We start from the raw sequence: 14,744 nt of genomic DNA, 5'->3' as shown, positions 1-14,744 counted from the left end.
CATGGTCTTGCTCATATGACCTCTCTTTGTTGAGTACTAAGGATGATAACTTGAGAGAGGATTTTTAATGGTAACTCTATTTTTCTTGAAAGCTAGTTTGGCATAGTGGTTAAGACAACCAGGAGACTGTGAGTTCTAGTCCCACCTTAGGGACAAAGCTGAGTGACTGAGTCACTTGAGCCAGTCACTCTCTCAGCCCTAAGAAGCAGGCAACTTCTGAAATCTTGCCAAGGAAACAGCTGCCAGCAGCCAATACAGACAAAAACACAAAACAAGTACTTCCCTCTGTAGCAGAAGCTCATCTGGCACCAAAATTGATTTTTTTTGAGGCTCAAGTTCTTTTTTCTTCTTTAAATTTTATAAGCCTGTTTTGATCCCAATGTCATTGGAGGATATGATTTTAGTTTCTGTACTGAGTGATTTTAATTCTTAGTGTCTGTATTGCATTAGTATTATGGTGGAATTGTGTTACTTAACTTACTATTTAGTGCATTGTTCTACTGCTAGATTTAGACCAAGGTTCTGAATGTTGGCAATATTAAGACTTATGGACCTCAACTCTCAGAATTCCTCAGCCCGCCTAGTTGGGGAATTCTGGGAGTTGAAGTCCACAAGTCTTAAAATTGCCAACTTTAAAGACCCCAGGTTTAGAAAATTACCATCTTCTAGATTTTCACTACACTGTATTACATTATCATTCTAGAATGCGTGTCTGAAAACTAGGATTTTGTTTAAGCAATATGTCAAAATGCTGCTTTAAAAATGAAGTGGGGTACAGGTCCTGTGGACTTTCCTCATAGGATCAAGGTTTTCCTTGATTTTTCTACATCAGGCTACAACATGGTGATCTCTCTCTTTGATTCTGTTTTCTCAACCAGAGTTCCTGATACCATCCTGAAAGACATTTCTTGAGTCGTCTTAACATTTTAGACTGAGATCCAGAGAGGAGCTTTGTGCTTAATAATTGATGTGTATTGCATTGACTACATGCAGAGAGATTGTACAATCTAAAGTACCAAATTGGGAAGCCATTACTCTGTAAGTATAAATGCCCAGCGCTCTAGAGGAAGAGAATATAGATCTTTTAAAATATAATTCCACTTGCTGCATTTCAAATCTTTCGTGCTTATCGTATTTTTTCATGTTCTTTATTTCAATACCAGTCTTCTACGGTGCTCACTTTTCTTCCCAATGCCAGCAGCATGTATGGGTGTGCTTCTTACACAGTGAATTAGCATGTTGCAAAGCCATAACAAGGAAAAATTTTCATGAATAGAAACACATTATTGCACACTGACCTGTGTGAATTCAGTAGTGTCAGTTGTCCTAAACATATCATATTGATCACAAAACCTCTCAATGATTTAAAGTTTCCACTGAACAACCTCAAAAGGTGTTCAACAATTTTATTATACAACATGAATTTTCAAGCCCTAAGATTTTAATTCACCTTGGGGATAAAGCAAAGGTAAAGATTTCCCCTGTCCAGTCATGTTCAAGTCTAGGGGCGGTACTCGCCTTCTTATCTGAGGGAGCCAGCATTGTCTGAATGCATTTTTGTGGTCATGTGGCCACCATGACTAAATGTCAAGGTACATGGAACACTGTTACCTTCCCATTGAAGTGGTACCTATTTATCTACTCACATTTGCATACTTCCAAATTGCTAGGTTGGCAGGTGCTGGGGCAAATGATGAGAGCTCACCCTGTCACACAACGCTCGGGTCTCAAATCTGGGCTGCCAGCTTTCCAACTGACAAGCCCAGCATCTTCAACTGCCAAGCCATCATGCCCCCTTACCTGGAGAATAAGCAGCTCTAAATTCAAACTGTCTTGCATGAAGATCTCTCTTCACCACTGTCAAGGACCTTGTCTTTACAAGTTCTACTTTGAAAGAAAAGTAGCAATACTGTCCTTTGTTAAGAATACTTTACAAGTCATAACTGATATTACCCAGTAAATAGCTATAGTTAAGACTTAAAATTAGATTCTGGACTTGTACAAAACCTTTCCAATTTGAACAATTTATATTTCAAAATGCTCTATTTTGAGTTGAAAACAGCAGCTTTCAGCTTCAATCACTTGTTTTGCATTTAAAAGAGGCTATTTGGGTAATTTTGAGGCATTTCAAGCTTGAGACTGAAGTTTCCCAGTTTTGGAAAACTTTCAAGTCCACACCATCTCAATTGAAATTCAAAGTTGTTGTTTCTGGTTTCAAATACTACTAAGTGCTATATCTTATTCTTGTCCTGTTTCAAGCAGACTCGAAGTGTCAGCACAAATTGTGTCAAAAGGGCGTTTCTCTACATGTATTTCCTTTAAACATAGAAAATGTTGCAAATTGAGCCTCTCTGTCCTGATTTCATTTCATTTAAATTCTGCCTCCATGTTTAGAGTATCATAATTGAACAGCTGTTAATTGACATCTGTCCATAGGTTAAAGCCATTATACTGTATTGTATGTCCAGGTAGCCACCCATTGAGTTATGTTATATAAAGCATTTTTTAATTGCTGTTTGGATGAATGAGCAAATGTTTATTCTTTAAGGTTTTGTTCAAGGATTTGTACATACCTCAGAAACAAGGAGGAAAAACTATCAGTAATAATTATGTCTCCAAAAGGTTTCTTCCATAATTTGCTTCTTTTCAGTGTATGCAATAGAACACCATTGTCTCTCCTAAAATTATTTTTTCCAACTTGTCTTCTCCAATTTTGCAACCGACATCTAATAACTTTTACAAATTATGCTTGCTTCCATGCTATTTAAATAAAAGGAATTGTTTATTTCAATTTAAGGCAATCCAATAGAAACCATATTACATCAAACATTCAACATAGAATATTGTAGCATAAAAGAGATAAAAGTCATCGCCATGCAAATAAAAAGAGCTATGAATGGAAAAAGAAAATGAGATAGGTGAAAACATGCTGGGTGACTGTAAGAAAGTTAGGTAAGTAGATGATGTTTCGATCTGGGCAATAGACCGTGTGTTCAACAGCCTTACTTCATGTCTTCAAAAGATTGCCTAAAAAAAAGAAGTCATTGTTTCTATTACAACTATTCCATTACACAGCCCCATAGAGCTATTCTATGGGGCTGAGATTCGGCAGTTTTGCCCACCTAAAAAGCTGACTTTTATGTCAGATATCTTTCTCTTGCAAGCATTGCATCTTTTACTCAACGGAGCACCAGTTTGCATGATGTAGGTTTTCTTGTTCTTCCACTCACACAAGTGAGGACAAGACTGTTCTGACATGCTTCACCATGCTTTTACAAAGATGCAGTACAGAGAACTGCAGAGTAAATAATATCCACCAGTTGCATTTTTACTGATGTCAGCAATGAACAGATAGAAGACGGGGTACTACCAGCATGCACAGACATTCTGCTCATTCAGTATTTAGGCCACAATATTTCCCACTGTCTCCTTTGGAAGCTTTTCATTCAGAAAAAGGACAGGGAGGGTGAGAGAAATGTCTGTATAGTACTAAGACAAAGGAATTAATTTCTTTTGAGGGTTGGAAGACCATATAGCTGTGCAAGTTACATTTTGGGGATATAATTCACAGCCAAAAGCAAAGTGAAAAACAGAACTCGTTCATTGTAAATAGTTCAGGATTTCTCCCTGAGTTTATGTCATTCAGCATATGGGCTGGGTAGCTTTACATAATAATTCCAGCCTCAGTCCAAGAATTTATAGCTGAAGTTAATTTCACCAACTAGTTGGGGGTCAAAAGAGGATCTGGACTGAGCAGACTGTCAGTCATTATCAGCTGCCTAAATCCAGCTATTTTCAGTAAGCACCAAAAGAACCTTACTATTGAATTCTGGATTTTTTTTTTAAAAAAATGTTGATTAGTTTATGGGTAAAACAACCGCTAGCACAGAATGGGTTTTATAAAGATAAGTGGCAAAGTAAAACCACTTAAACAGCCATAAACTGGATCCATGTCTTTTCTCCTAGTTCTGTATCACATCTCTGTTGGTGCAATAATGGAATCAATAAAGGCATCTTTGATCCACTTATAGGGATTTCTTCTTTCATTCCAGTCCCTGGGTTAATCTGCCTTGTTCCAATTTACTTGATTTTTATATTAGTGGGAAATTACCTGAAAGACATCATGTCTAGTAATAATTAGTACACTGGGCTTCTACAGAAGTTTGCAATATCCTGTTATTATTCTTATTTATAGTGGAACTTATCTTATTTTAAATAGAGGAACTTCTGGACCACAACTGTCATGGACCAATTGGTTCGTATGTTCTCACATGTTGTTAAGCATGCAAACTCCTTTGTCCCTCACATTTGTGGAGCTCCCACAATTCTTTCTCAGGAACCTGTAGAGCAGAGGTCTCCAACCTTGGCAACTTTAAGACTTGTGGACTTCAACTCCCAGAATTCTCCAGCCAGCTAGTTGCCAAGGTTGGAGACCTCTGCTGTAGAGCAAGAGGGCCCAAATCCTTGAATTTTCATTTACATTGGGGACAAACCTTGATATTTATAGCACCCAAGGCCTTATACCTTATATTCCCTGAACCTTCTCCCAAAATAGGTCCTGGATCCACTCATTTTGGAGGTATGTGCTGTGCAAAGAACCAACATGGCTGATGGGCTAAGTGAAGATGCACACTCTTGCTGTACAAATTGGAGGAGCTGAATGATGTTCCAGTATATGTTCCAGTCCGAGAATCCCTAAGATGTTAACAGTACCTTTTGTTAAATTTTGATTAACCCCGAACAAATTAACTGTAGGACAAGAAAGGGCCTTGCAACTTGTATCGCCTTTTTTTTTTTAAACCACTCTAAAGGCGACAGCTGGGCATAATTGCTCATCTACTGCTTAATGCCTCTTTCACTCTCCCTGCAATTGAGCAAAATACCAGCCAGTTGCAATGCAAATCTTATTAACAGATCAGAAAGATTCAAAGAGCGAGTTCTATGAAGTGGACCTTCTTTGAACTTCTACAAAGCAGTGAGTTAAAAGGGATGGTGGTGGAATATTTGAGATGCTTCAAATAATTAAGCAAAGTAGTACATCCTTTGCAAAATGAGAGTCAACATTTGGAAAGTTGACGCTTCAGTGTAATTTTTTTAAAATTGGCCTATATAATCAATATATTCAAATTCTCAGAAACTTCAATTCTTGCACTTAACCCTGAGAAGGAACATCCCATAATCTTTGATTTCATTTCTGATCTCTGCCATTCTCCTTCCTACCTTCTGGGAACAATGTAGGTACCATCATTGGAGAGGGAACTGTTCCCTTAGCTAGCTCTGCTATGGAAAGCAAACACCGACTACCAGAGTGGTTGTATAATTGGATTAATAGTAGCAATGCAAAAATTGGGTCTGGAGAGCTGGAAGGAATCTTAAGACAGGCAAACAATTATGAGTATGAGGAAGTTCACCTGCTCCCACTAGGGACATTATTCATGAGCAGAATCCAAATAGGCTTTGCATCTAGTCTTAGTGAAAGGATTGGAATATCTGCCTGGCTAAGCATAATGGGGCTCATGGGATCTCCATCACTGCAGGTTTTCAAGCAAAGAGTGTACAGTCATTTATCAGGGATGGTGAGAGGATTTTTGCCCTAAGGCAGGTGGTTGAAGATCTCCATGATCCCTTCAAACTCTAATTTTTTTACTTTCCTTCAAAAAAGAATGAACTGCTGAGAAATAGCTGGGACTCTCTACTGGATTGTATTTGCAAATGGTGAAATTTGGACAGTTTCATGTTTTCATGTAGCAGCTCTACATTTGTTCTGAATGAGTAGACTGTTGTTAATGTTTGATATTGCTAACCTGATAGGCAAAACTGCAATAAGGTATTTAAATAAATCAGGTTCAGTTTTAATTTTCTTCTCTGATGTTCCAAATACATCATTAATGCCTCACACAGAAATGTCAGATATCAAAGTCAAGGGAGAAATTGGTTTCCAGGTAGATACCGGAAACTGCAGCTTTAGAAAAATTAAAAAAGGGACTTAAGGGAGGCATTAAGACATACTAATAAACAATCCAAGCCTGCACAAATATTGCCAAAGCAGATTTACAAACAATAAAGGGAATTGGGCAAGCTAGGGATGGGGTTCAGTACAAGAAATAGTAGCAGCACCAACATGACATCAAACAGATACTCATCACAATATTTAGCCTGCCAAGTCAATCCAGAAGTTGAGCTGTTACAAAGGAAAGACAGAAGGCCTAATGTGGCAGGCAGATGATACACACAGGCTATAAAAAATTCCAATAATTCAAAACTTTTTGAAGCTGGAAGGAGGAGGGGAAAGGGATGCTTGGAAGATTTATGGAAATCCATCACACATACCATAAGCAAAATGAATCATGTAACTTCCTGAAGACATACTAGACTCCATCTTGGTTACTTCGCTGAAAAGAAATGAGGATGCTTACCTGTGATTGAGTGTGTCCTTTTTAAAAAATCCCCCCTCCCATTTTTGCTGTTTACCAAATGGAAATGTCTATGAATTAAACATATCGTTGTGCCAACATTTCAGCATAAACAGTTCTCAATATGAACTTTTTCGAAAGAGAACACGTTGTGGATTTCCTCACTCTGGTGTAGATACTGCTTGGATCTCTGGCCCCAGAAAACAGATAAGCAGACCCTGAAGAGTGACTGGATGTTTCAACGCCCCTCTCTCTCTAAAATTGCTCTTCCGATCTTCAGATTTCGGTCTGAAGGGTGTGGCTTGAGGGAAAGTAAGGAGGTGGAGCTGGATTAGGTTTGATGCCACGCCCCTTCATGTAGGAGATGAACTGATCCGGAATCTCAGCCAGCACGTCCTTAGCCAGCCGTGCCATACTCAAGACGTGGTTGCCAGTGCGGTCAATGTAATCGCGGAATGGTACAAACTGAGAGAGAGATATCAACATATAGATATATATTTAAATATTTATAATCATTTATTTTTCAATTTAGATAGCATCACAAAGTAATGTAAAAGGTAACCATGTATTTAAATACCCCAGCTACTTATTGTGCTCAAACTTCCTGGCTGAAATACTGCAACAGAGACAGAAATTTGTTAAGAGAATTCACTAATCTTAGATAAATTAAAATTAAGTGCCCAGGCTATGCTACTAAGGCCAACATAATGGCCAAGGCCTTAATGTCCCCATAATTATTAAACTATCTTTAAAATACTAGACTGGGAAAGAACATCTTAGGGGGCTAGTCAGGAATGGGGAGTTATTTATACTAGTTTGATAAGGGTATTTTTGTTGCTAGCCATGTCTATAATAATTCCTAAGTGAGCATCCCCCATGTCATGCTTGCAAATTCAAAATTTCCTACAGTCTCAAAAGGCTATCTAACTCTGTTTAATTCTTCTTTGAGTGTTATAATAATTCCTAAGTGAGCATCCCCCATGTCATGCTTGCAAATTCAAAATTTGCTACAGTCCCAAAAGGCTATCTAACTGTTTAATTCTTCTTTGAGTGGTAGGAGTACAAGGACTGTTTTATACCACAACAAATCTTTGTCTATCAGCTCTCTACTGTTCCATTATGTATTAAATTTGGTGATTTCTCTATGTAAACACATGCTTTCCCAATGAGCCTTTATTCTGAAAGTTGGTTCCTTTCCATAGTGGTCCCAAACCAGAATGTTTCCATGTCCATTAGACTAAGTAGGCTAGAGAAACGATAACAATTTACTCAGTGCTTGACACATTTTGTTCAGGGAACTTGCAAGGTGGCTATTGCTGCTCACACACAACCTGAGATTTGAATATTCTAAAAATTTTAAGAAAAAAGTCTCACTGAGAAATGACCTGGCTTTCAAGGTTGGAGATTTATCTTTGCAGCAAGCCTTACAATTCCATATTGGCTAGTGAATGTGCATTATAAAGCTTTATTGTTCTCTTCTAAATACCTGGACAATGTCACGTTCAGCAGTCCTTCCACGAGATGTGATCCGAACATCATCTCCATCCAATTCCACCATTGCTGTCCATTGGAGGAAGCGGAAATGAATGTTTATCAAACATTAAATATCCAATGAAGAGCCAAAAGTTCCAAAATTTTGCTTGTGCCACAGACAACTGATTGATTAATGGCTGGAGGGGAAAAACTTATTAAAAATAGCATTACTCTTTTTTCCAGAGTTGAACTGGAATCATATACTGAATATTCTCTTTGCATGTTGCAACTTGCTTTCTTAATGAACCAATCAATGTGAGGTCCCATTCTTCTCCACAAAGTATAATTAAGTCATTACACTTTACCTGTTGAATTGCTGGCCTGAATTATTCAGATTTTCAGCAAATAATGATAGTTCTTGCACAGAAGATTATCAATAGGAGGCTTAAAAGTTGTTAATTGGAAGCTCAAGCAAATACATGACAGATTTTAACAGCTGCTCTGCAGAGCTTTAAATGTTGTATATACTTTATTTGACAAATCATATTTCACTAAAAGAAGCTAGGATGTCTGTTCAAATCTTTAATCACAGAAATGTATATCTGCTAATTGCTCTAATTTCTTTAGATACTTTTATTTTTAATATTCATAGCCAAAGTATTTGGGTGACAAGAATTTAAGACATATGTTGCACATTACACACATTATAGAGGTAATATATTTTTATATCCCAAAAGATCTTCCAAAAGATCACATCATGGAATAAACTGCTTAAAGAGATGGCAATATAATCCATTGCTCTAACCTATGTATTTGTTTATTTAGTAAGGTTTGTCTTAATACATTATTGTGTTTTTATTACACCTTTTCTCTGGGAGCTAAAGATTATACATGGGGAACTCTTCTAGATAGATTCCCACAGTAATAGTCCCATAAAATAGTTAGAAAGAAAGAAATTGGTCTAAAGACATTCAATGACATTCTATGCTCACATGAAGATATGAAGATATGAAGTTTAGTCAAGTCTAATGTTGTATGAAACCAATTTCTGTCTTGCTGTGTTTATGGGCATTGCAATGCTGATTGCCACTGCTACAGGCATCTGCAGAAAGTCATGATGTCATCATGTATGCCACAAGGGCGTCACCATAAGTGATGGAAAAGACACAACTTGTTCATTTGTGTAATGATATCACGACGCACCTGACGTCACCTCCTCCCTAAGGAATACCCATGGTTTAAGTGCAGAACTGAATTTATATTAGACTAGTATAGCTCTATTAGCTCTCAACAGAAATACACACACACACACACACACACACACACACACACCATATTTCATATCTGGAGAAAAGGTAACACAACATAGATTCTTACCATCAAATTCAGCCTGTCCAACACCCACAATTATTATAGACATTGGAAGTTTGGCAGCCTGAGGACCAGCAGGAAACAAGTAAGAATAGAGGAGGACATGCAAAATGGAGATGGGAAGAAGAAACAAAGAAAGAGCCCGGATTTACAACACAGAACTGTAAAATAATATGGAGAAAGCTGAATTAAACAAATCCAGAAGTTCACTCCCTCCCTTCATGCAGACAGTCAACTTGCTGGCTGTACTCAATTCATCATAATGTCTTCACTGCTTGGCTCTACAGCCCTCTGTGTATGGAGGGCTGAATTTATTTATTTATATATATGTGTTTATTAAATTTACACGCCATTCATCTCACTATATGCAATTCATCTGGGTGGCTTACAGCATGATAAAAAGATAGTACAAAATGACTAAAAGTTCAGAAAAAATTAAATAAAGACTAAAAATCAAGAGGCGGAAGTCATTGCAAGAATACAAAAAAAATATCATAGTGATACTATGTGTTTCCCAGTCTGCCCGAGCTTGTCCTTAACATGCTGTCCTGTTATCAAATTATCTAACTTCTTTCTCTTCCCCTTCAGCAGCCAGTGACTGTTTTTGCTGTTAAATGCAGAAGTGGCAATATAATCAGTGCTTTTTGCTATAACAAATCTCTGGCAATGTTGAACAATGGACTGCAGCAACAATTTAATCAGGAGCACAGTCATCACTCATCACCACTGGAATCAAAAGCAGAGCACATGGCAGTGTCCTTAATGGCTGGAAACAGAATGGTGGGGGAGGGGGAGATTGCGCACAGAAGCAAATGCTTGCATAACAAGAAGCTTTGTTTATTCATACAGTCCAGCTGATCTTCAAATCCCCTCTGGGAAACCTGAATACAAGGTTCATTGGAGCCATGGGAAGAGTAGCTTCGGGCAAATGATTTCTCTTCTTCCTTCCCATTATTTGTGGGGAAAGCCTATAGTGACCTCTTTCATTTGCTCTCACAGCATACTGAGGGCCACATTCTAAGCGTGGGCAGCAGAGGTGCTATTCAGCAGGTTCTGACCAGTTCTGGAGAACCGGTAGCGGAAATTTTGAGTAGTTTGGAGAACCGGCAAATCCCACCTCTGACTGGCCCTGCCCTCATCTATTCTCTCCCAGCTGATCGGCTGGGTTTTCTTTTGTTGCCCTGCACAGGAGAACAGATCTGGAAAGCAGGTTAGTGGGGTGGGGAAAGAATGGGATTTTGCAGAAACCTTTCCCCAGGAATGGGGAGGGAATGGGGATTTTACAGTATCCTTCCGCTGCCACACCCACCAAGGCACGCCCACCAAGCCACGCCCACAGTACCGGTAGTAAAAAAAAAATTAATCCCACCACTGGTGGGCAGGGCCAGGATACATTTGGGGGTGAGGTGGTTTGAAAAGAGTGCTTTAAACTTTTGCTTACACTCCCCACTTGGCAGAGCCTCCTAAAACTGATCCAAACCCCAACCAAAATTAAAAAGAGGGGCTGTGAGTTTAAACCTTCTCCATGATGCAGTCCTCAGAAGGAATACTAGCAAGCCTTTGCTTTTTCTCTTGCTCTACGATTTGAGGCTGACTGCTGTTTATCTGCTTTGGCACCCCAATGGATTAGATGAGGCTAAATATTTGGTAGAATGAAGCATGGGGGATGTGTGGGCTTCCAGCCTTTGTTGAACAGCGGTCACACTAGCACCGCCACAGAGGTAGATGTTGTAGCTGAGCATCCTCTGAAGGGATACAGATTCCCTCCTTCCTGGTGAAAGGATTACCAAGACAATCCTGTAATGCAGGGGTCCCCAACCACCGGTCCGCGGACCGGTACCGGTCCACGGAACAAGTCCTACCGGGCCGCTGGTTGCTGGGCGCCACCATCTTTTTTTGATGAAAAAGTGCTTCCGGTGAGCTTTTCCGGGTAGAAAACTCACCGGAAGCACTTTTTCATCAAAAAAAGATGGCGGCGCCCAGCTGATGCCGGTACCGGGCCGCGGCGCCCAGCTGATGATGGTACCGGGCCGCGGCATAAAAAAGGTTGGGGATCACTGCTGTAATGCACGGTGCACTGTATGGTACGATGAACACATTAGTTAGAAGCTAATGCACTGAGTATGGACTTAGCTTGATGTCCATCCATTTTGGCTTGTCAACCATGGCTTCTTTCTTCTGGGCTGGCATTATGTACGAAGGAGGCATATGAATTCTAAGTAGTGGCCTCAAAGGGATCTTGTGGCTTTTGTTAGAATAAGGAAAGAAACAAGCTTGATCTCTTTGGGGCATGTGTGCAACGTGACATCACAACACATGTACGAAAGGGGAAAGGCTAGTTTTATGATACCAGGATGATGTTTTAGTCAAGAGTGACTCACTTTCCTCCTTCCTGTGGAAGCCACTGATTCTAAATCTGATTGTAAATGCTGTATTAATATAATAATAGGATGGAACCAAAAACCAGTTGCCTGGAGAAAAGAATATAAACACAAAATCACAAAATTGGAAAGGGCCGTTTAGTACACTTGTTCAATACAGGAATTCCAATGAAAGCATTCCCAACAGATGTCTTTCCTGCCTCTGCACTTCCTCGGGGTTTTCCATATTTAGCAAAATATTATTCCAATTAGGGAATTCTTTGAATTCAATAGATTTACAACAGGGAAAACATGAATGTGCTGTGGCTGCAAGATTATACCTCTTACTGTGGCTAGCAGTAAATTCCAGGCGCTCAGCTTACTAATATGCTATGCTACTGAACTGAAGCCTTTTTCCCCACGTGGCACATATAAGAAAATATCAGTTATTTGATAAAGCTGAAATCAGGCTGCTCCATTCCCCAGGTGAGCTACTCACATTGACAATTGCTTCTTTTGTCTGAGCCATGTCTGATATCACACCATCCGTGATGATGAGTAAAACGAAATACTGGGAGCCATCTTGCACAGCCGAGGCATATCTGATTTGGAAGGAAATAATATTGAATGCAGGAAGATATAGGCTCCTAGTGGACCCCTGAATCCTGAACTGAACACAAATGGTGCAATTAACTGTATCAAACTGTAATCTTACAAGCATTAGTAGAAATGATTCGTTTCTCAAAAAAGTGACCATTGCACTTTTTCCTGTAACTGTACAAGTCAGGAAGGTCTGTAGGATTCTGGGTATTATGAAAGAGATTTGCTTATGTTAAGTGTGATGGGTAGTGCATCTTCACTGGATGTTCATGATAGTTGAAGCTGAGGGATGGGCTTGAGGCATATTAAGATGGATATAGGGAAGGGAATGTTGGGAAGCAGATGTGATAGTATGTGAAATGTTCTGTGATGCGGAGCACCTGGAAACAGTCAGATTGCAAGTGCCTTTGTGTGGAATTATGTAGCAAATACAAGCCTGGGCTGCTGATGTATACAAACCATCTAAACACCAACCCTCTATTCATTCCTGGATGTTGTCTTGGGATTGGTGCTGGAATTCCACAGATTTCGTGGGGGATTTCAATCCTACATGCCCTAGGGGGACAGTCCATCTAGCTTGTGTGTACCAAGATAATTATGGGCTTGTCACATGAAAATGGGGCCACAACAGGTATGGGTGGACATGTTTGACTTGGTCTTTGTTTAGGAGCAGATAAGATGTCATCTGAAAAGGAAGGACAATGACACAGTCAATTTTCTTGCCTATCAGACTGCATATCATGACATTGTGGACTTCCACATGCCCCAATTGATTTTTTGAATGCAGATTGATTTCCAATAAATGTATATGTGCATCTGTGACCACCTCCAATTCAGAGTTGCTCTCCTTTTTTGTGAATATGAATATGGGATATCTTCTGTCGCTTGCCTATGTTCCCTTCTAATCCTAATAAATACAACATGCAAATCCACTGAAATTGTCTGTTTATGTGGTTTCTGGCTTGTAAAACCAAATGGTATGAATTTGTGTGCCTGCTTTATGGCAAGAAGCTTTCAATGTCATGCTTTATAAAGTACTTTATACTTGTATGGACCTACCCAGCCACATGGTTGACCACTGGTGCAAAGTTAGTTGGGCCATAGAGCTGCACAGTCTTGAGGCTCTGGTGATATGCTTCAAGGATTCCTTCTATTCCACTACAGTGAGGATTGTCACAGTTGCCATTCTGAAAACAGAGAAATGGAGACACAGCTAAAGGCAATCTCCAGGCAGAGGCTGCATCTTAATCATCTTTCTTTGGCTGCTTTAATCCTTCCACCTGCCTTTCATCTAATAATATGCCAGAACAAAGGTAAAAATGCTAGGCAGCAGGACGGTTACCTATGAATAACAGTTTTCTTTAAAGACTCAGTTATAAAATGTATGTTAAGACAGTTGAGCAGCTTGGCTTCCTTCTTAAAAGAAAGAGCATGTGACTGCTTCAGATCAGGATTTTATTGAGACAGATTAGGAGCTTTATCTTTATGGCTCTCTACTGCAGCTTTGATCTATTACTGGGTGTGTTTCTTGCAATAGTATCTTATCTCTCTGTTAGATCACACCACATGCATGCATTTTTGCACATGGAATATGAAAAGACAGAACTACTTCTAGCTAACGTATTTCCCCCAAAATAAGATCAGGTCTTATATTATTATGCAATAATAATAATAATAATAATGCATTAGGGCTTATTTTCCAGTTAGATCTTATTTTGGAGGAAATATGGTATTAAATACGTCCATCTGGCTGATGATTTTAACTGGGGCTTATTTTTGGAGTAGGGCTTATATTATGAGCATCCTGAAAAATCATGCTAGGGCTTATTTTCTGGTTAGGTCTTATTTTGGGGGGAAACACAGTATGTCTAAGTAATGCATGCATCCTTAGATTTATCTTGAAGGACTCCATCCCTGTTGGAAGCAAAGACTAAGCAGATGCAACTGAAGCTCACACTCTGGGGTTTAAAGGAATAGCAACAGTAGTGAAGACATTTTTCTTGGGTTGAGGTTTCATCCTGATTTTACAGATACATCAACATTTAAAAAGGATAATGTTGCTTCTTTTGTTATTATCATAACCCTCAAGGCTTTAACTCAGGAATGGGCAATCTCTGACTTCCAGATGCTGCTGAATTATAGCTGAGCCTGCTAAAAGATGTAGTGGGGAAGACCTGGAGGCCCAGAGGCTTTTTTGTAAGTAAATTCCAAGCTCCTTGAAAAGTCAAGCTATGACCAAGGAAAACAAGACTGCCCAGTGCCAGCCATCCTATTCATTTTATCCAGGAGCAAGGAGAAATAAACCGTGTAGAAAACAGGGCTTATTCCCTAGTCAGTGTGTTTGGGATTGAAGTTTAAAAGATCCGTTGATTCTGCTGTCAATGAGGCAAAGTCTCTGCCAGCAGGATCATATGGCATTTTGCTCTCTCCAGAAAAGGCATCTCAGAATGTGACCCATTGGACTCCTATGTCTGACACTTGATCTGATCTGAAATAAAGCGTCCCTCGGGAGCTGTTTTTTGAATGC

At 39.4% G+C, this 14,744-nt stretch overlaps 1 protein-coding gene across 3 annotated transcripts in view; it reads right to left on the bottom strand.

The window, feature by feature from the left end:
* Positions 1–5,908: 5,908 nt before the first annotated feature.
* The window catches only part of CPNE5 (copine 5), a 130,400-nt gene continuing 121,564 nt past the window's right edge, over positions 5,909–14,744 (bottom strand). For 2 of the 3 annotated variants that reach the window (XM_026677889.2, XM_087959961.1), the window contains exons 17-21: positions 13,277–13,404; positions 12,117–12,219; positions 9,264–9,321; positions 7,900–7,973; positions 5,909–6,878 (exon numbers count right to left, since the gene is read on the bottom strand). In XM_026677889.2, coding sequence (XP_026533674.1) covers positions 6,690–6,878; positions 7,900–7,973; positions 9,264–9,321; positions 12,117–12,219; positions 13,277–13,404 — 552 coding nt within the window. In that variant the 3' untranslated portion in view covers positions 5,909–6,689. The remainder of the gene's footprint in view (positions 6,879–7,899; positions 7,974–9,263; positions 9,322–12,116; positions 12,220–13,276; positions 13,405–14,744) is intronic. The other variant, XM_087959960.1, reaches the window with a different exon arrangement.

Source organism: Notechis scutatus, chromosome 3, assembly GCF_049901735.1.
Source record: "Notechis scutatus isolate UNSWTSFEM ecotype Mainland chromosome 3, rNotScu1.2, whole genome shotgun sequence".
NCBI lineage: Eukaryota > Metazoa > Chordata > Lepidosauria > Squamata > Elapidae > Notechis > Notechis scutatus.
The sequence above is the reverse complement of the archived record's forward strand: the minus strand, read 5'-3'. Positions and strand labels throughout refer to the sequence as shown.